The sequence below is a fragment of the Anser anser genome, assembly GCF_964211835.1.
Source record: "Anser anser genome assembly, chromosome: 2".
Classification (NCBI taxonomy): domain Eukaryota; kingdom Metazoa; phylum Chordata; class Aves; order Anseriformes; family Anatidae; genus Anser; species Anser anser.
The window spans coordinates 119041203-119062107 of NC_139721.1; the positions used below are offsets into that span (position 1 = coordinate 119041203).

Here is a 20905-nt window from a genome sequence, read left to right on the forward strand (position 1 = left end):
TGCCTCCCCCAGTCCTGGGGCCGCCTCAGGGAGCACCCGGCTCCAGGCCCGGCCCCGCCCCGCCGACATCCGGGCTCCTGGCGCCGCCGCCGCCCGCCCGGCGGCTCGGGGAGGCGGCGGGGCGGGGAGGAGCGGTGGCAGCAGCAGCGAAGATGGCGGCGGCGGCGGGGAGAGCCGCTTCCTTCGGTGCCTCCGCGGCCGGCCTCGGCTCGGCCGCCGGCTTCTCGTCGTCTTCGGCCGGCGCCGGGGCAGCCACCGCCGGCCCCGCGGAGCTGCGGGCGGGCGGCGATGAGGACGATGGGCAAAACCTCTGGTAACGGGGGGGCGGCTGGGCGGGGGGACCCCAAAACCCCCGAAACCCCCCGAAACCCCAAACCTCCCGCGGGCGGGGGGCACCTCCGCGGCCCCCCGTTCCCCTCCTCGTTGAGGGGGCGGCGGGGGCCGGTGTGAGCGGCCCCCCGCTGAGCGCCGCCTCTCCGCCCCGCACCAGGTCCTGCATCCTCAGCGAGGTGTCCACGCGCTCCCGCTCGAAGCTTCCTTCGGGGAAAAACGTCCTGCTGCTGGGTGAGGCCGCTCGTCCCGGGTACCTGCTGCAGTGCCTTCCTCCTCCTCCTCCCCTTCCTCCTCCTCCTCACCCCCTGGCGGCCGCCGGCAGCCGGGTTTGGGGTGGCCGAAGGGGGTGTCGTGAGGGGGAGAGGCGATGTGGGGAGCGCTGAGGGCGAGGGGGGGAGCGGGCGCCCTCGGTCGTGGGTCTGTCTGTGTGTGCGTGCGGGTGTGGTGGCGGGAGGGCTGCTGAATGCTGCTGTCGGCAGGCAGTTTGGTGGATCCGGCTGGACGGATTAGTTAGTCAGCTGCTTCGCCCTCCATTGTCAGCCTTCCCAGCCCTGCAGGGAGCTCTGGGGCAGTATTTGGGAACACGCTCGCAACCCTGCACACACGGTCGCGTGGGCTCTGTGCGCCCGCTGATTCTCCGTAGCCTCATGGTTTATATGTTCTTGAGTTCTTTCAAGTGTGTGTGTTTTTTTTTCCCTCCACAATCCTAAAGCCATCGCTGCGACCCTTTTCTTCCTATTTGGAGAAGTCAAGTGGTGGCCTGAAGCTTCTTGTGAAGGAGAAATTTATGCAAGGACTGTGGGATGGCCTAGTGAACCTGTTACAGAGCTCCTCACCCTCTGTTTGTTGCTTTTTATATGGTACAGCTAAGGAGGCTTTTGAGATTGAAAGGTTCTGGTGATGTTAAAGGAAAGGTTGCATAACAATTGACAGCTTTTTATGCGATACTTTGAAATTAAATTGGACAACTGTCCTTCTTGAAACTTGAATTTCCTTTTTCTTCAAGCAGTGATTCTTGCCAAGAAGATTACATTCTTGGTTTTTTGGCTCTTCATAGGCTAGCATACAGGATACTGGCAATCTGTAATTCTCAAATGGAGACTGGACTTCTTTCAAAACCAAAGAGGGTATCATAGAATGTCTTCAAGCACTCATTTAGCTTATGTTTAATTTGCTGCATAGAAAAATGCTGTTCCCTCATTTATGTAGAGCTTACAGAATGACTAAATGTAGCACTTAACTCATGCTTTTCTTGTGTTTTTTTTTCTTAACAAGATGTGCAGATTTGTAGAAGAAATTCTAGTGCTTTCTCAAGAGTTGTATTTTCTAGAAGGATGCGGTCCAGAAAAAAAAGTTTGGCATGTATTTAGGAAAAAGAGCATCAGATCTGAGGACTGTCCAATGAGGATTGTGGTCGTGTTTTTTTGTATGAATATGTAATCTGTGTATTCTCTTGGCTGTTCATTTGCAAGCCAGCGTGCTGGCCCTGAAGTACACTGCCTCTGGAAAAGGAGAGATCATATATATTCTGTGCTGGCCAGATTCAGGTGTACAGTACGTGAAGTTTTGTCTCTTCAGGTTCTTGAGCTGTGTATTTGCAATTTCTCTGTTATCTCACACTTCCTCTATTTTTAAGCTTTCTTCCTTTAATTAGTTTTATACTAACTTTTGTTCTTAGTGTGGATCACTTCTTGTCATGGCTATTTCCAGTTTCATCACTCTTGGAATACTTTTAAGCAGGAGTTGTAAAGCTGATGATGAGAATTGATAGTTCTCACTGTTTTGTGTTAGAGAAGTTGCAGTATTTACAGTATAAACAGTGTATTTGTCAAAATTTCCCAGTTGGAACGTGATTTATAGTAACAAAGTAATGCTTTCTGATACAAACTGCATCTTAAAACACACACACAAAAAAAAAAAACAGCAACCCACACTTAGTGTTTTTTCATTTGCCAGGACATTTTTTTTTTATTTGCCTGCAGCATTTATATTTTTCAAACACTATATATACTTGTATGCCTAATTGTTCTGGGAACCTGGTTGTGGCAGGCATGCTAATTCTGCTATTTCAGCTATTTATTTTCAGCTTTGTTAACATCTCATTTTTAAGAACCTGGAAAATGTTTTAAAACATCACAGAAGTAACTAGAGGAAAGCAGAATGCCAAATGTTAATCTCTGGATAGGACAAATTTTGTGAAGTCAACATAATACTGGCAATTTTCTCCTCAAAACTGGCAAAAAGCAAACAAAGGCCAACTTACAGTTGTACATCTCTGATATTGTTTCATTTTTTTTTTCTGTGGAGACTTCAAATTTTGATTGGCAGTACATGTAGCATAAAAGCATTTTTCTGTTATTGTATGACCAAATAATAAAAATGCAATCTTTCCTAAACATTTCTGTACAGCAGGCATGCTCTGATTCATAGGCAGCTCCGTCATAGTGACGATAGCTGCCTCATTTAGTAAATTATACCAGTAGAGAACATACGACAGACCCTGTTCTCTTAAGGAAATGGGGTGTCATTTCTAGCTACTATTTGCAGATAGCCAAAGGCATGTGGCTTTTGTTGCTGGGATATATTTTTTCCCTTTTCTGCTGGATTGTTTTTTCTGCTCACTTGCGTACTAAAGGTAGCTGATCAGAAGAGAGCGATGTTTTTTGTCAAGTATGATGACAAAACTGATGCTGCCAACTGGGAGCGCTCTTGCTCATTCCCTTCCTGCTATAATTACACCTGAATCAGCAGGTGGAATAGATGAAACAGCTAAAAAGTCAAGACTGCGGGTTATGGATGGAATCCATAGCACTACACAATGTGTGAAGGAATGAATTCAGACTGAGGCTAATCAATAATTTAATCAATTGCAGCATGTATTCAAGCAATAATATTCAGAATCATTGCAGGATGCACAAGAAAACAGGCTCCCTCGCTTGCAAGTGAACTGAATGGCTGCTTTCAATCAAGCTACACATTTTCTTTTTTACCCCAGACATCTCACGTTGCAGGGCCAGGCCTGTTTGTTTGAATCTCTGAGCTCTGCTCCTGGCCAATGGCTGTCAGGATGCTCGAGGAGTTCCCGCAGTCCACAGCTAATTTACAGGTACACTTTTCTGTGTGCACGTGTTTGGGAAATTTCTGTTATTGTAGAAAGCTGGCGCATCTCAAGGAGCTGTTCCAACTTGCCACTTTCTTTTAGCGGACCCTTGAACTGTAGCACGCTTCAACATTAATTGTAAACAGCAAATTGTTATGAGAGGATATAAAATCAATATGAAATCTGCTTACTTATTTTTTTAGTGTTGAGCACAAATTTACTTTTCCATTTGATTTTTCCCCTGTTCAAATAGCTAAAAGTTTCACTGTGATCATTTCATCATTACAGCTGATGAAACATTGCTTGTTGATAGAATTGATTGTTCATCTCAAATGCTTCTTAATTCTCTAGTCCTGCAGTTGTCAGATAACTTTTCTTCCTCTTCAAATCTGAACTTGCAACCTTTCCACCCTCTGTGTGAAATGAAAGCCTTCCAGATGTAAGACAAGTTTTATTTCAGTCAACAGTTACAGTTCTAAAGTGTCAATTGTTTTGATGGGACATTGACCTAGATGGTATTTCAGTTGTTTTGCAGCTATGTTTTTTAGAACTAGAATGTACTTTTGGGGAATGTTCTTCCTTCTACAATACATTTCCAAAAACCCAGAATTAAATGAATGTTGTGTAGTAAGCCGTATTTAGTCAGAACAGCATGGGAAGTTTTAGAATTGTTGAATTGCATTTATTTAATTTGCCTGCTTTGCCAGAGGTGCTGCTGATTACTGGATCTCTTTCAGAAATAGCTCTGAAGGTGAGGACCGTGAAAGGAATTGTGTTTCTGAGCTCTCCAGGTAGGATAGTGACAGGAATACCAATAAAGACATCCCTTCAATAGTAGCACAGGATTATTCTACTTCAGTAGCGAGCCTGGGTAAAATGCTCTAGATGACTTACAGGACTTAGTAGATGATGTTACAGGTGGCTTAGTGCTTGCATTCGAGATGTGTGCTGCTCATACTCATTCCAGAAATTTCTACAATGTTTGGCTTTCTCTGACTTAGGTTTTTCCAAGAGTAAGTAACACTGCTGTACCTGTTTCCACGGTCAGACCAGGTATTCTTGTGTTGCAGGACTTGACAAAGGGCATGCTGGAACAGTTGTCTACGGTCTGCTTTCTATTGTGTTACGCAGAAGCACAATTAATGTGCTCCTGGTTTAATTTTGTGCTGCCACAAAAAAAAAAAAGGCAAGTGAATGATGTGTGAGGAAAAAGGTGCGTTCAGTGGAGTAAAACAAACTCAGAGGAGGAAGGTTTTTGTCTAACAAATTCTAATTTAGTGGCAAGTTATTTGAAGACTTGATAGGGCCTATTTATTGTGAACTTGTGTGTCATTTTTGAGGAATTCTGGGGAAGAATCTCATCAGCATAATTAATTTTGTTCTTCAATTCTCTGAAAGCAAACTAAATTTGGCTTACTCTGATTATTTTGGTCTTGCTCTGCAAAAGGCATTCTTCAAATAGTATAGTATGTGTAAACAAGTCTCTTCCACTAATATGAGGCTGTGGAAAAGGCAGTTATTAGCCTGTGCTTGAGAGAAGTGTTTATCTTGAACATAGCTGTAGTACACATGCCCTTGACTCTAGCGGGAAGGCTGTTGTGTCTCCACTCCATTGGATTAAGCTTCAGAAATTCCACAAGGTGTGGAACAGAGATCAGTCGCTCTGTGATTCTGGGAAAGCTGTTTGATAACTCAGTTTCAGCTTTGACGACTTTGCTCTATCACATTTAGGTAAGGTTGGTTTTCTTCTATCAGTACAAATATTTGGTATTTTATTAAATGTTGTGAATTTTTCTACCCAGAAGCTGTCGTCTTTTTGTAAAAGCATAAAGATAGTTTGCAAAAAGAAAACGATAACCTTTTTCTAGAGGAGGGAGAGGATTCACTAGGACTGTTGTCTGTAGTTTTGCTTGGCTGTGCCTGAACATTGTTTTTAGGGATGAGTTGTATAATTCCCATATCAGGCTGGATTTTAATTGATATTTTTTAGAAAGCAAGCAACAACAACAAAATCCATCAAGGAGCCAGTGCCGTTATGATTACACATGTTGGATGTATCCATGGCTTTCCAAAGTTATTGAAAAAAATCAGAGCCCCTAATGGAAGAAGGACGGACCAACAGTGCCACTGACAGAAGGGAAATTTTTCACTTTTTCTTTGCCTTCTCATATTTTAATCATACTTGACAGTTTACAGTGGAGAAAATCTAAATGAAAAGTCTAATGGCTGTCCTGGAGATAATCAATGTATTTATGGCAACTCCATGTATTCTGTGAGAATTCAATGTCTTGCTTGTTTTAAGACAAGTGAAAATCTACTTCTGCTTTTATTTTCTAAACTAAATAGTATGAGTAGTAAACATTGTTAATTTTAAAATGTTTAATTGAGGGGGAAGTTCTGTAATACAGAACTCAGACTATCTCATCAGAGAGAACTTAGGGTTGAAGAGCGTAAGTAGCAGTTCCTAGGTGAGTGCTTGTCTGCCCATATTCAGAGAAGGCAATTTGCTCTCCACATTGTCTGGCCTTTCCTTTTGCGGGTGACCACTGCCAAATTGTGTGTTGTACCAGGACTGTTGGTGATAGCCCGTTTTCTGCTCAGTACACACACATCTCACCTGGAGTGGGCACGAAAGGAGGGAGCTGGGTGGGGTTTCGTGGTGTGCTTCCTTTCTCTTGGAGGCCAGGAGCACGAGGATGGGCACCACACCGCCCTTCCTGGCAGGAGCAGTACTGTGGAGAGAGAGGCCTTGACAAGCACAAAACCAAGCTGGAGGAGTAAAGGAGCAGTATGGGGTGAGAAGTGAAACGGCTTTTGTTTAATTGAATGAAAGACTTTCCATTTTGTTAACAAGACAGTGAAACACCGTGTAAACAAATTGTTTTGACTTAGTTTCAACTGCTTCCTAGTCTGACTTTTCCAGAAAAATTAAATCTGTTGTCTCTTTCATGTTTGTGTTCTGCTTTGGTGTGCAGCACCGCTTGCTGGCAAGCATGGCTTCTGTTTCCTTGCTTTATTATTAAAGTACAAGTGCAGCTTGATGTGATGGAGAGCTTTAGTTCTTAAAGATTTATTTTGGAAAAGGAAGATCATCTTTGTTAAAAAAAACAGGATGCGAAACCTTAAATTTGTGTCTATCTTCTTGCATTTTATTCTACCTTGCAGTTCTATGTCAGGAATTGTGTGTTGGAAATGTTTTGCTCTGTGAGCTTGCATGCAGAAGTTGGTTGTTAATCTTATTGTTGCATGCTATAGAAATAAAGAAGAAGCCAAAGGATTTTCTGTCTCAATCTTGGAAGAGGAGTGTGATGCTTACTCACCTTGGAGGTGCTTAGTCCTTAGTCTTATGTAGTATTTCAGTAGAGCTTTTAAAAACAACTGTGAAACAACTTGTTTAAGTCCTAGGAGAACAAACTTTCCCTTTTGTTTGAAACTAAGCAGCATTGCTTTTTCATGTACTTCATAGACATCCGGAGATAAAAAAAAAAAAGATATTCTTAAGTATATTCGCGTTCATAACGTCATGCCATATGTGTGTGTTTATATACGTAGTCTTGTTTAGGAATAAATGAGTATATGCACACTTTTTTATAAGTGCCTGGCAGCATTTACACTAATTGCATTACAGTGCGTTACCCATCAAACCTAAAAGAGCTAATAGATTTTAATTTCATCACAAATACTTTCCTCTCCCTCTGGCAGAGAGAAGCTTCATACATACTAAAAGTATTACCGTAAAAAACTTGAGTTTTGAGAGGTCCTAAAAGTTAGCATTGCATACAAATAGAATTAATTTGCTAATGAGGTTTCTAATAAGGAGTTTTAGAGTAGCATTGTTTTAAGATTTTTTTTCCTTTCTAATATTCATGCTGAAAACTAACTACAAAGCAAAATTATATGCTGCTGTTTCCCAGCATGACTTCGTATATTCAGAACGTGTTGAATTTTCAGGAGATTTGTTTTGAAGATTTTAGGTTGGAAAAAAGCAGCAAAAATACAAATATGCTTTTACAGCTATCACAGGTTTTAAAAGTGTATGCAATGTGCTAAAAAAAAAAAAAGGTAGACGGAACCTCAAGTCTTAGTTTGCTCTCTTGTTAAAAGGCTAAGTAACCTTTTCCTAGTTATGATGAATTGTGTAGGCAAAGGGGAGAAAATCCTTATGTAATATGTGATGGTCCTGTTATTACTTTGACAGCTGTTTCAGAATATTGATTGTAATTTGGTTTATGAGTCTTTTGAGAACTCTGGGTCACCTGTGGAATAGGGCACATCTGGGTAGGCAGCTGTCTTGCACCCTTGAGAGTGGGTAGTCCTATTTGCAGACTACTTAGTTTATGCATTGCTTGTTTTGAACTGTTGTCAGTATGCCTTTTAATGCTTTTCTCCGTGTATATTTTGGTTTCCCTTATATCATCTGCAAACTTTACTATTCTCTTCATTTACCTGAATTAAAGTAATCGTGAACCCTTCAAGCCCCACTGATGCATCATTCTGGTTTTGTAGTGAATGATAAGCACTACTCTCTGCATGCAGAAACTTGTAAGATACAGTTACATATGCCAGAGATTCACCTGCCTGATCTTGGTGTTTTGAAATGGGTGGATGTTTGATAAGCGGAAGAGAGTAGAGTCTGTTGCAGAAGAGATTAGGCTTAACTAATTCCATGATGAGAGGTTGAAGTAAGTACTTGGAGAAGAGGAGGCTCAGGGGAGACCTTATTGCTCTCTACAGCTACCTGAAAGGAAGGTGTGGGGAGCTGGGGGTCGGCCTCTTCTCACAGGTAACTAGTGATAGGACAAGAGGGAATGGCCTCAAGTTGCGCCAGGGGAGGTTCAGGTTGGAAATGAGGAGACATTTCTTCTCAGAAAGAGCAGTCAGGCACTGGGACGGGTTGCCCAGGGAGGTGGTGGAGTCACTGCCCCTGGGGGTGTTCAAGTAAAGGCTGGACGTGGTGCCTGGGGACATGGTTTAGTGGGTGACATTGGTGGTAGGGGGTGGTTGGACCAGGTGATCTTGGAGGTCTTTTCTGACCTTCATGATTCTATGTTTCCATACTGTACATGCACATGTGTCCAAAGGCACTAATTTTACATCCAGTCAACCTGTCCTATGCTGTTCTGATACTTGTGTGTGTGCTCTGAAGATAATTACTGAAAAACGTTAGGAGTGAAAATAAAATAACGTATCTTTTTTCCCTTAGGAGATTTACCTTAACAGCATTAACAGCACTGAACTCCTCTTTACTTCAGCTGTTGGGCAATACGGGGGTGTGTGCAGATCACCCAGCCATGAAAAGGGGGCTTGTGGGATGGATATATCAAGTTTGTCTGTATTGTTTAGCTTGGGCTCTTTAAAACAACAAACTTGTATGGATGGCATCGGTGTAAGTATGGTTTAGTTTAGACTGCTGAAGTGTACCTTTGGAAATGTTTAGAACTTCTCATAACCGCAGATGTTTCTTAGATCTAAGTTTCAGGCACTTCTGTTAAGAACTGGCAGATGTACTTTGCCGAAAGTGCTAAACTTTCCCAGCACAAACAAGTTGTAATCTTTCTTACCACGTGCGTAAAACAAAGTAGAATGCAAGAGAACTTAGCTAGAGGTCAGCTATTATGAGAAACTAGGAAAGCTGTGAAGTGCAATCCTCTTTAAAAGGAATAACATTTTGTTTTGTCTCTTGAGCAGTCTGATGGCACAAATGAATTGAAGCTACCTGCTTGTGTGCTTTTATTACCTGGTGAAACGACAGAATGACTCGTACAGATACCTTGGCAAAAGTAACAGCAACTTCAGCAGCATAGCTTGCCAGTGTAACAGCTCTTGATAGCGTCTCCTCAGTTATTTCTGGATGACAAATACAAGAAATTTGGATGAGTACTTGGGTGAGGGTAAGGCAGGAATTATATTTCATCTGTGGTGAAGAAGCTTGAGTTCTTCACTTTTCAGGCAGAATTTGTTATTTGAAAGGATATTCTCACAAGAAGAACACTGATGAACTGAAAATAGCTGTGCTTTCCAGCGTTTCCTGAAAATTACCTGTGATTGTGTTATCTTAGGTGCATCTAGATTTAATAAACATAAGGACCTAGCTAGCTAACTTTTTCAAATAGAGTTTAACTGATACAACTTCATATTTCAGTTTTAACTTCTCTGCTGTTATCCAGATCTTAAATTTCAATTCTGGTCATATTTTCTCTTTACTCAATGGAAAGAATTAGTATTTAAAGAAAAGTCTTTCAGGTTAATTAGAGTAAATAGTATTATGCTTTCTGGTAGCTTCTACACTGTTAGTCAAGTCTGAACCTAAAGCTGAACTCTAAATTGGATATTTCATGTGATTATCTTTGGAATTCTATGTTGGGTAAATCCAACGCCAGTCTATCTGCTATCTTTTTCTGCTCTCTTCTGTGGTTATATCTATGGTATATTTAATGTAGCCATAATGTTGTCTAGAAGATGATGGTCAAGTCCCTTTAAAGAGGAAACTTCAGTATGTGTAACAGTGAAAATTACTGTCCTTGAACTTTTTTTATGTAGTGTTTACAGTTACAGTTTTGCTGTATAGGAGAGTCTTGGGGAAAAAAATGTTCTGTTTGGCATAAAGCTGATAAGGTACTTCTTAGGAACCTGTTTTTAATTTTATAACCTGTGAGTGAATTCCGAGAACTTACTAATGTCTGTCTTCAGTAACTCTTATGTACCCATCCTCCTATTAAATTAGAGAAGCAGAACCCTGATCTGAGTTCAAATTTAGTTTGATTACTCTTTCAAACTGGAAAAATTGCACATAAAGTTTTTGAGCTTTAGGACGTATACTTAGAAGATTTTCAAGAAGAGTCTTTGGCAGGAGTTGAGCTGCTTACAGTTTGCTTATGGTGTAAGGTTCACTAGTTATCTGAGCTCCCTTTTTGGGGAGAGAATAGGTGGGCATTAACAGTGGGGTGAATGCATGCGGATTGCAGGCTGTGTATGTACCAAGGTATATGAATTCTGGTCAGAATGTAAGATAATGGATTACAGTTTGTCACCTCTTTAAAGTTTCTTCAGAGCTGTAGAAGAGAAGGTTCAAAGAAAGCACCCATAAAATGAGAATGAAACTGTTTTGCCTTGCTCAGCCTGGTGTCCTGCCCTGCTTGCTGGGGAGAGTTGTAAATAGTATTCTTCTGATTGTAAGATGAGCTTACTGTTACATGAACTCAAGAAAGACTTTGTTGCTACCTCAGTTGCTGGTAAAAGAATGAAGTTGTTTGAAGTGTTAAACAAGTTTTAAAATGTGTATAAAACCTTGTTTCAAATAGGGTAGTCGCTATCATAATTACATTTATAACAAATTAGAAGTAAGACTTGAAGGAAGAGCATGCACTTTGAACAAACGGATGAGTTGGGCAAAACCCTCTATATTTTGAAACTTTAATGAGTTCAGTCATCTTGTTAGCACAGTGTTTCCTTCTTGCCACAAGTGTTTTTTAATATGTAACTGAGATTAAAGATTGAGTGGTTTCTAACTTCTGTCTCTCCAGGTGAAGACGGAGCAGGTAAAACTAGCTTAATAGGAAAAATTCAAGGAATAGAGGAATACAAGAAAGGAAGAGGAATGGAATATTTGTATTTAAATGTGCACGATGAAGATCGAGATGGTAAGTTTGTATTTGTAATAACACCTTAAACCAAAGTAATAGTTCAGTAGTGTGATATTTGGAATGAAAGTGGATGGCTTGCTTTCTTGATAATTTGCAGGAGTTCAGCTTAGTCCACACGAGTGATTTATAGCATGAGACAGTTTCTCATTCTAATCTCCTTTAGTATGTATCATGAAAGGAGAGGAGCCAGTGAAAAGGCTGAAAAGACCAGGAAAACAGTGTTATTGTGATGTTCTGAATGGATGCTAGGCAAAAGCATACTTCTCAGACCTAGAAGAAAAGGTGTTTTAAGTTCGAGACGCCAAATACCTACACTGATGGAATGGATAATGTCTGGGTATTGGTCTCAAAGGTGATTTGACCAAGGTTAAGAGTATTGGGAGTTTGTTCTGAACGTCTTCCCCAGAACTTGTGTAATGAGTGATAAAAACTTAACTGAAGGCAAAATGTAATTATACTAAGCTACCTAATTTTGAATTGCTAGCTCTTGATTTATCACTGAAGTTGTGTCTATAGGATATAGAAGTACACTGTTTTGGAGGGAAGATATTCTGTTCGTATGGTGATTGTCCTTTTGCAAACCTCAAGAATAACTTCATTGTCTTTTCACTCTCCATCTAATTCGTTAAAACTTAAAAGAAAAACTTGCAGTTGTGCTCTAGGTTTCTGACAGGTCAAGGTACCTTGTGTTCTTTAAGAGTTATATAGACATATCACATTGGGTGAATTCAGCCATCTCTTCTCAGCCCTTGGTCTGCTCATCTGTCAAAGAGTGCCATCTCCCTGTCAAAACTCCAATTTCCCCTTTCTAAGTTGTTTCCTGAAGCAACCCATTTTCCCTCTCAAATGGAAACGTTGAGTTCTGTCTTTGGGTTTTCACTTTCAGGTAATGTGTTTCAGATCTTCAGTTATCAACCATGAAACTGTATTCTATTAACTTCAGGGTTTTCGAGGGGCAGGTCTCCACAAGCTGCAGTTTGCTCTGTTGTTAAATATGTGTGTTCAACTGACTGATAAAACATGTCATTTTCTTTTTTCTTTCCATTTTACATGTCTAATGGAGATTTAATAGCTACTATGTAGTGGACTGTTTCGTGTAAATCTCATAAAATGTTTCTGCTTTTGTTGTAGACCAAACAAGGTGTAATGTATGGATTTTGGATGGTGACCTGTATCACAAAGGTCTTCTTAAATTTGCAATGGATGCAAGCTCTCTAAAGGACACTCTAATTATGCTGGTAGTAGACATGTCTAGACCTTGGACTGCACTGGATTCTTTACAAAAATGGGCAAGTGTTGTAAGAGAACACATTGACAAGTTAAAAATTCCTCCTGAAGAAATGAAAGAAATGGAACAGAAGTGTGAGTATTGCACAAATACGTAGGAATCCAATTAAATCAAATATGCTTAATGCTTTCTGCACCACTTAATGTTTCCATTGCAGTCTTTTTCTTGTTTGGAAAGGTGACTTAAAGCTAGGAGATCCAAGCAAGTCAAATTTCAGATAAGTCTTAAGTAACTATATGAACAGTGCTCAATACTAGTGTTTCTTTCTAATGGAAGTACTTTAAAGAAACAAAAGGCTTTCAGAGCAAGCACAGCTAGGTTGAGTTTGCAATCTTGTTTCTTACAAATTTTTGTAGGTAAGATTTGACAAATGAAACAAAATCATAGCTTTCTATTTTTTTATTTAATTATTGTAGAGGCAAATCTTGGTCTTTCTACACTACATCAGTCTTCTACCTGTTCCTGTAACTAGTCAATCTTAGAGAATTTTGAATCTTTTCTCTGCTTAACAAAAGGTGTAGATGTTGAAAGGATTCACTATAGCCTAGTAATGATTGGGCCCTTTCTATTTGAAGCGTTATATTATTACTGATGCTAATGCAGCTATATGGTGTGTGTTTTTTAGCATAGATACTATGTAGCTCTATCAGTTTCATGTCTCTTTAGCTTAAATATACAGAGCACAAAGTTATTGCAGGATTCCTTAAATTATTTGACGGAACTGACCAACGTCATGACTACGTATTACTTTTGGGCATCCACTGTATTTCACTTGGGGTACTAAGCATGAGTCCTTCCCCTCTTGAAATTCCTACAGGAGTGAACATTTGGGAGAGCTGTATGTCAAGATCAAATAGCATGATTAAACTTTGTTTGTAAGTCTGAAATTGGCCTCTGGAACAATGTTCTTTAGCAACTGATGGCCTGATTGCTGAATAGCTTCTTCAGACATGCAGGATGCAGCTGTGCTGTGATAAAATAGCCCTTAAGATAACGGTGGTAGATACTCTGGCATGGAGGAGGAGAGGATAGGTAGCTTTTATTCTTTTAAGAGAGCGATTATTCTAAAGGGAGTTTCATTCAGAATCATTTTATCTTCCACAATGGGAGCTTGTTTTGGAGGAGAAGAGCACCTTTAGGTTTGTTGTTTTTTTTCTTTGTTTGTCAGTTTGGGAGGCATTCAGGGCATGATTTTACTGGATGAAAGTAAGGGCACAACGTTGCTGTCAAAATGTGTAGGTGGTAGTTTAACACCAACAATGAACAGAATAGTGAAATTTTACAAAATCTAGAAAATATAAGTGATTAAGTGAGTCAAGAAAACCAGCTAGCCATTAAGAGTTTGGTTTCTCGTCTAATACTCAAAGATATTGATGGTCTGTGTGCAGGGTATAGTAGAAACCCTGGACACAATCCAGACATGAATTGGAATATGAATTTGAGCCTCCTGTGATGTGACTTCATGCATTGCTAGGTGGGTAGCAGGCTGCTGCTGCCAAAAGGAGGAGAGAGGAATCTTGCTTGCCTGAGTTTTGGCTACATAATCCTATTCTTGTATCAGGCTCATTGCTCATGAGAGGCTCCTGTGAGCTGATTTAACTTGCTAATGGGGCTGAAATCTACTAGGGGGTTGCGCGTCTAGTTTTCTGGAGGTGTTCTGCTGTGCTTGTCTTCCAGTTTTAGCAACTGAACCCTACTCAAGGAAGGGACCCTGTGAGAACCAAGACTGGTATGGAAGGCATTAAGGGATACGTAGCAGCTATATGTGAAGGGTTGTGAGAGCTCTTCCTGTTGCTGAATTCAGCAGCCCCATTGCCTAGTTGCTTTAACTGTGCCTCTAAGGAGGACCTGAGATAACATCTCACAGCTCAAAGGCTATGGAATATAATGTTAATCTCTTCTCCTGTTTTTTGTACCCAAATGAAGACGAGTATGTCATGATCACACAGCAGCAGTTCTGGGAATCCGCCAGAGGACTGCCAGCACTGGAGTAGTGTGATTTTTATTTTAGCTTGTGATTTTCCCAGAACAGACAGGATGCTGTTTGAGAGAGGCTCCCGTGAACTGCTGACGTATCTTGGTGAGAAGATATCAGGATTTAAGATCTGATCGATCTGGGAGGCGCTCAGACCAGATTGAAGCAGCAGTGTTCCCTGAATAAGAGCCTGAGTTGACTGTTGTAGCAGAGATGATAATCTGTACGTGTGCTTTTTGTTAGTGTGAACTTTGAGACCTGTAGAAGAGTGGAATAACCTCAGTCTCATGTCTTCCTCCAGGGCCTCCAAAAATTCAGTGTTCTGTTAAGTCAACTGAATTCTCTAGGTATGAACTCAGAGGGCTGCAATCAGTTCAGAGGAAGTAAGGATGGATTAACATAAATCAGGACAAAGCAGTGAGGAAGTACTAGAGCAGCTAGCTGTTGGTTTGCATGATACAGCTAAATTTGTCTTGCTGCCTGAGTTTTTAGCTGAATCAGGGAGCGCTACTCATGGAAAAGCAATCAGTGGTGGTTTTGGGTAAAATACTGCTGCTGCCATGTGAAACGGGACACATGATGTGAAAGTACAACATCTGATGCCTAATATTGCATCCCTGACAGCAGGATTATTAAGTGACCCTGTAATTAGAGGCTGGGGTGTTTTGCAGAAGAACCTTGCAAAAGTTACACTTATAACCTCATTTTTTTTTTCCAATGCTTGTTATATTCCAACTTGTCCTCCTTGCTAAATTTTGAAGTAGTATCTGATCTATTGTGAAAATCATGCCAAATATTTAATATACTGTTAGCTAATAATACATCTAGTCAATAGTTAATTTTTTGTTTGTTTGATAGTAGTGTAGACTGACTGTACAGGCAGAAGTGTGGACAAGGGATTTTTAGGTCAAACCTGGTATAAGATAGCAGCTTTTGTAATATGTGTAAGGCTTTCTTATGTTTATTCTAACAGGCTTTCATTAATTTCACCAAGATGAATGCAAGGAAACTTATGTTCTTTAGGAGACATATCAAGCAATAATGGTTAATAGCAACTGCCTAGTGGTTCCACAGTGATAAAATAAAAATGTGTTAGTGTTGTCCTTGTGGTCACTGATCTGGTCATGTTCTTCTGTCTGTCAGTAAAGCAGATCTGACTTCCTAGTTCTCTCTCGTGCTACGCAAAGTGAAGAAATGGGTGGTGCTCAGTGCATGTTCAATTTTTTCCACATAAAGAAGCAGAAGTACTATACAATCAATAGTGCTAGAGCTCAATGGCAGTGGAAATCAATGTTGAAATAATAAAGTAGCTGATCTTTTAATATAACTTTTTTTACTTTCAGTGGTAAGAGACTTCCAGGAATATGTAGAACCAGGCGAGGATTTTCCAGCTTCTCCACAGAGAAGAAATACTTCATTACAGGAAGACAAAGATGACAGTGTGATTTTACCCCTGGGTGCAGATACACTAACATGTAACTTAGGCATTCCAGTAGTAGTAGTTTGTACAAAGGTTTGTTTCACCTTTTAGGTTTTTTTCTGCATATTTTATTTAAGGAACTCTGTCAGTTCTGGATTTGGGGTGGGGAAACGCATGGTTCTTAGTTCATTCTGAATACCTTGGATAAGAATTCTTTAAAACACATTTAATGTTGAAGGTTGGGAATCTTCTGGAAGCCCTGATTGCATGTTAATTTGGGAGTAGTTTTTCCTGCGGTTATGCCAGTTTTCAGGGAATTGAGAAATTTTTCAGCCCTGGTTTTGTGCACGGAAATGAGCTAGTCAGTAAACAACTAAAATTCCCCTTAATTTCCACGGTCTCCTTTATTCTGCAAACAATGTTTTGGATTTTTAGATATTTTTGTTCTTTCTGTGAAGAAGGTTCAGGGTTCTGGTGCTGCTGTACTAACTTTTCTCAGTTCTTATGGTGTTTCTGTGACCTGTTTTGGTTTGTGTTCAAAACGTAACATTTTTATGCTAAAAAGAAAGTGCCGTGGTTCTCTTGTGTCCCCCCCAGCTCTTCAGTTCTCATTGGCATTAAGCATGCTGCATCTTCAGCCTCTGGCCCACAGTGAAAGTAAACCTTTAGATGCATATGCTGTTACTTTGCTGGAAGGTTAACCCTCTCATTTGAAAAGCACGTTTTCTCTCTATTCCCCACCAGCACCATTTTTTTTTCCCTCTTGCTTCCATATTTCTTGCTTTTGCCTCCTTTTGCAAAGTAACTGGACAAAAAGATGATGTTCTGTAATACCACTGTGTAAAAACATTGTGCAGAAAACGGTGGTATCATTCAATGGGACGGTGTTCAACAGAGACTTTATCATATAGTGTGGCGGGAGGTAAGAGAATGAAAAGTGGCAAATGCTTAATCTCTCAATTTAATGTTGATCACAGTACATGCATGCCAAGTTATGTATTGGTTTTAAGAGATTTTGCTCAGTTACAGCTTTTAAATTATCTCAGCAGGTTTTTGGTGTTTGTTTTTCCCTCTGCCACTCACCCCACTCTACCCCTTATTCCCCAGTTGTGAACTGGAGGTGCAGCAGCACTGCTATTTCAACAGATAACTGAAGGTGGTATATTAATTTTGTGCTTATCTCAACAGTGTGATGCCATCAGTGTTCTGGAAAAAGAGCATGACTACAGAGATGAACACTTTGACTTCATCCAATCACATATCAGACGGTTTTGCTTACAATGTATCCTTAAACGCATCATAAAGACGATAAAGACTCAAATCTTTTCATTAATTATGACCAGCTTAAAAGAATATTTGCATCTGTACCAAAGTAGTACACAACTTCTTTACTGTGGCTGGAAGCCTGCTTCAGTTATCCCTCTGCAGACATTGCTGACCTAAACTCTTCTGTTTTCTGTTGATTGATTTTAATTTTTTTACAGTCCTGCAAGAGTCTAGCACGTCCCCCTACCATGAATTTCTTTACTTGCCTTCGTTTCCATATTTAGGAGTCACTTCCTAAATCAGCAAGTCTTAGCCAACAAGACTAAGCCAACACATCCCTAACACAAGAAAATTCACATAAGCATTAAATCACATCAGATGTGCATAAGCTGTTATTCTTTTTGACCAAATATGCAGTCCCTTCAGTGTTCAGTGATTCCACAGGATAAGGTGATAAGGTTGGAAAAGAAGTTTGAATTGCTGTAAGAAAGATCCACTGGCTTTTGTATTGGTGCAGATGCAACATACATAAGCTGTCACTATGATATTATTACTTTATTTTTTTAAAATTAAATGTGTATATTACACTGGTTAGTGTTGTTTAGTCAGCTAGACATGCCAAGAACTAGATTTTAAATGCTAATAATACGCCTTCGTTATGTTATCATTTGTGCTGTGGTAGAGGGAAGTTTAAATAGCAGTGGGGGGAGAGAGCAGTTAACAGATCGAAAAAATAGTTCAAGAACCTGGGACTTGAGTTAAGTATGGAGATGGCACTTCATTCAAAAAGCTTTTAAGACCTATTTTTCAAAATGGAGTTGCAAAACTGATTATAATTACCTGTAGATGGAGGAAGAATATGAAAGACAAGTAGGAATTAGTCCCAGTAATTGTATATGCCATACATAACTTCACTGAATGGGAATTGAATCACATTAGATTGCATTCTTCTTTCAGAATTTGAATTTCATACGTGTTGGGATAGGGTATTGGGCATTTTTATAATCCCAATGTAAAAATTACTTAAAATTTCCCTGGCTGCTTTTATTAATCCTGTGTATAAACAGTGTTATTTTAATATTGAAACAAGTTGGAATACTAAGCACTCTCTTAGAGCTCAGTCCTCTAAAAACACACCTGGGAGGGTGAAGACCTTTTGCATTTTTGAAACTACAAGTGTTAATGCTGTAGTGTGTGCATCACATCTCTACGTAGTCCTGCAGGATGGGATAATGACAAGATAAGGATATGGCATGAAAATTTTCCGACGCGAAAAACAAAAATGGTTTTGAAGACATCACAGGGAAGCTTTGAAAGTGAGAAAAGCCTGTACGTTAAAAGTGACAGATGAGCTGCCCTAAAATAAACTCAGGAAGAAAGATTTAAATTACTAAAAAGCTTATTTCAAAAATAGTGCTGGTAGTTGTTTGACCTGTATGATTTTACATTCCCCCTTTAAATTTTACAACCTTTAAAGGTTTAAATAACCTTTAAAGCAACAAAAAAAAGGGTCACTTTACTATCTCTTACTAACAACTAAAACTGAATTTTCTTTAACAACCTTATTCAGATGGGGCAGCACTTATCTACACTTCAGTAAAAGAGAACAAAAACATTGATTTAGTGTATAAATACATAGTCCAGAAGTTGTATGGGTTTCCTTTCAATGTTCCAGCTGTTGTTGTGGAAAAAGATGCAGTGTTTATGTAAGTTACTTGTATTGTTATGCGTAACAGCATTTGGAACCTCTTTTTGTTTTATGCTTTTTAAAGTTCAGTGTAACATTCTCACAAGCAGGGGTTTGGTGAGTGCCAGTGGACTGAAATCAGAAATACTCACTGCCCCAAAAAGAAATGTTAATCCCGGAGACGCTTCGTCCCTGTTATGGTGAACCAGCCCCAATCCACAACCAGTTGTACTAGTCAGTTACCCGATTACATGGAAGATAGGGAAGGATGACAACTTTCCTGGCTTTCAGCTCTGTGCCATTGAGGATTGCATACTAGAATAGCCTGCAGTAACAATAGAATTTAAAGCCAAATGATCCTTTTTCTAGTCCTGCAGGTTGGGATAATGACAAGAAGATAGGAATATTGCACGAGAACTTCCAAACACTAAAAGCAGAAGACAGTTTTGAAGATAACATAAGAAAACCACCAGTCAGAAAGGTAAATTAAAATGTTTTAAAAAGAGAATAAATATTCCTAATATTTTGGCATTCAGCTTTGTACTAATTTATTTCTGTCAGCTTTTGGAGTGTTTCTTTGAGACTTCGCTTCCAGTTTTTAGCAAGACTGTGATAAACTTATTTTTGCTTATCTTGTTCTCAAAGTTCTTCTTTATTTATAAAAACAAAACAAAACGCTCTATATGTGATTATGCAGCTGCCACAATATAATCAGTATGTTTTCTCTCTTATGCTGTTTAAGTATGTAGTTTGACAGAATTACAAGCCAGCAGCAGTGGACCCCATGTGTACAGAAGTTATTCAAGGCAAATATTTTTGTGAATTTTTGTAACAAAGCTAAGAATTTGGGATCGGTATTTCCGTATGTGAATTATTTTAGCCAGGAAAATTAATACTATGTCCTTTCTGTAATCTTTAGGGGAGATATCAAGACATACAATAGTATCTAAAATACTAAGTGTCCAAGGAAAATACAACTGGCGGGCTTTTTGCATGCTTCTAAACTTGAGGCATGGATTATAAATTTTGGTGTTGGTATTTGCCATGTTTGTTTTGGCAAAGTTTTTGTGGTGAGCTTATTTGGAGGAAAAGTGCTTGCGACTTGATGCATAGAACTGGGATCTAAGATCTCTCTCCATTTTATAGACCAGTCTAATGTAGTACAGGTGAAGAGTCACTTTTTCAAAAGTTACTAACAGTAACACCAGGCTTGGATAAGTTAACAGAGACAGGGAGTGTGTTGTGGAGTGTGTGCATCTGTGACCAGAAACATAACTGTGTATCACGCTTTAAATGCCTTTTTAAACTGTATTCTTGGTGATCCTGACACCCCCTGAACATACCTTGTAGTCACTTGTGTCATTCCTCTTTTATTGAACGTAAAATGGATCTTTCCATAGATAGATCTACAGATTTATGTCAGCCAGGTCAAAGGACTAAATGTTCCTTCCATTTCACTTCTAATTAATGTAACTTAATGGAATTACAAGGTAGCAGTCTTAAATACAGAAAATGTGTAATATAACATGGTGATCACATTTCGTTCATTATTGAATGCTTTGGTCATACTGACTCGGAGGTGTAAAAAGAATACTTCTTTCAGTTAAAATGACGTTAATGGTTTTTGTATTGCAGTTTGTTCATGAGAAAGAAATTGTTGCAGAGGATGACCAAGTGTTTCTTATGAAGCAGCAGGTAACTTTGTCTATAAAATAATTAGCCATTTAACAAGATCCTTGATAGAAATTTGGTTTTGTATTCTTAGTCACTGTAATATCTAACATTATATGGGTTTGTTTGTTTTTCTTTTACAGTCACAGTTGGCGAAACAACCACCTACTGCTGCAGGAAGGCCAGTGGTTAGTAATAAGAATTTTAAATACCATACATGAAAATGATCCACGCTCATATGTTTAGTGCAGTTAAAGCAAGCAACCCTCTATCAAATATTTCTTGATTTTTTTTTAAACTACATAGCGTTGAAAGCCTACATCTTACACTGCTCTAAAATCATGACACTTCTTCACAGCTAGACATAACTTGTATTGGCAGCAAGGGCTAAACATCAGGGCTTTACTTCTCGTATGTTAAAGCACATCTAAGCAGTTACTTGACTGACCTTCCCATCCAAAGAGCGTGCCAGAGAGCAAATGGTATGTCAGCTGAATTGTCTTGGTGAAATTTTTCCTAAAT

At 39.6% G+C, this 20905-nt stretch overlaps 1 protein-coding gene across 2 annotated transcripts in view; it reads left to right on the plus strand.

Annotated features, from left to right (window-relative positions):
* The first annotated feature begins 112 nt into the window (after positions 1–112).
* Positions 113–20905, plus strand: part of DYNC1LI1 (dynein cytoplasmic 1 light intermediate chain 1) — a 24371-nt gene continuing 3578 nt past the window's right edge. The window contains exons 1-10 of one of the 2 annotated variants that reach the window (XM_083823170.1): positions 113–313; positions 491–564; positions 10957–11073; positions 12208–12438; positions 15683–15852; positions 16948–17041; positions 18596–18731; positions 19082–19193; positions 20348–20407; positions 20527–20571. In XM_083823170.1, the coding sequence (XP_083679296.1) occupies positions 153–313; positions 491–564; positions 10957–11073; positions 12208–12438; positions 15683–15852; positions 16948–17041; positions 18596–18731; positions 19082–19193; positions 20348–20407; positions 20527–20571 (1200 nt within the window). In that variant the 5' untranslated portion in view covers positions 113–152. Of the gene's footprint in view, positions 386–466; positions 565–10956; positions 11074–12207; positions 12439–15682; positions 15853–16947; positions 17042–18595; positions 18732–19081; positions 19194–20347; positions 20408–20526; positions 20572–20905 lie in introns of both variants that reach the window. The other variant, XM_083823171.1, reaches the window with a different exon arrangement.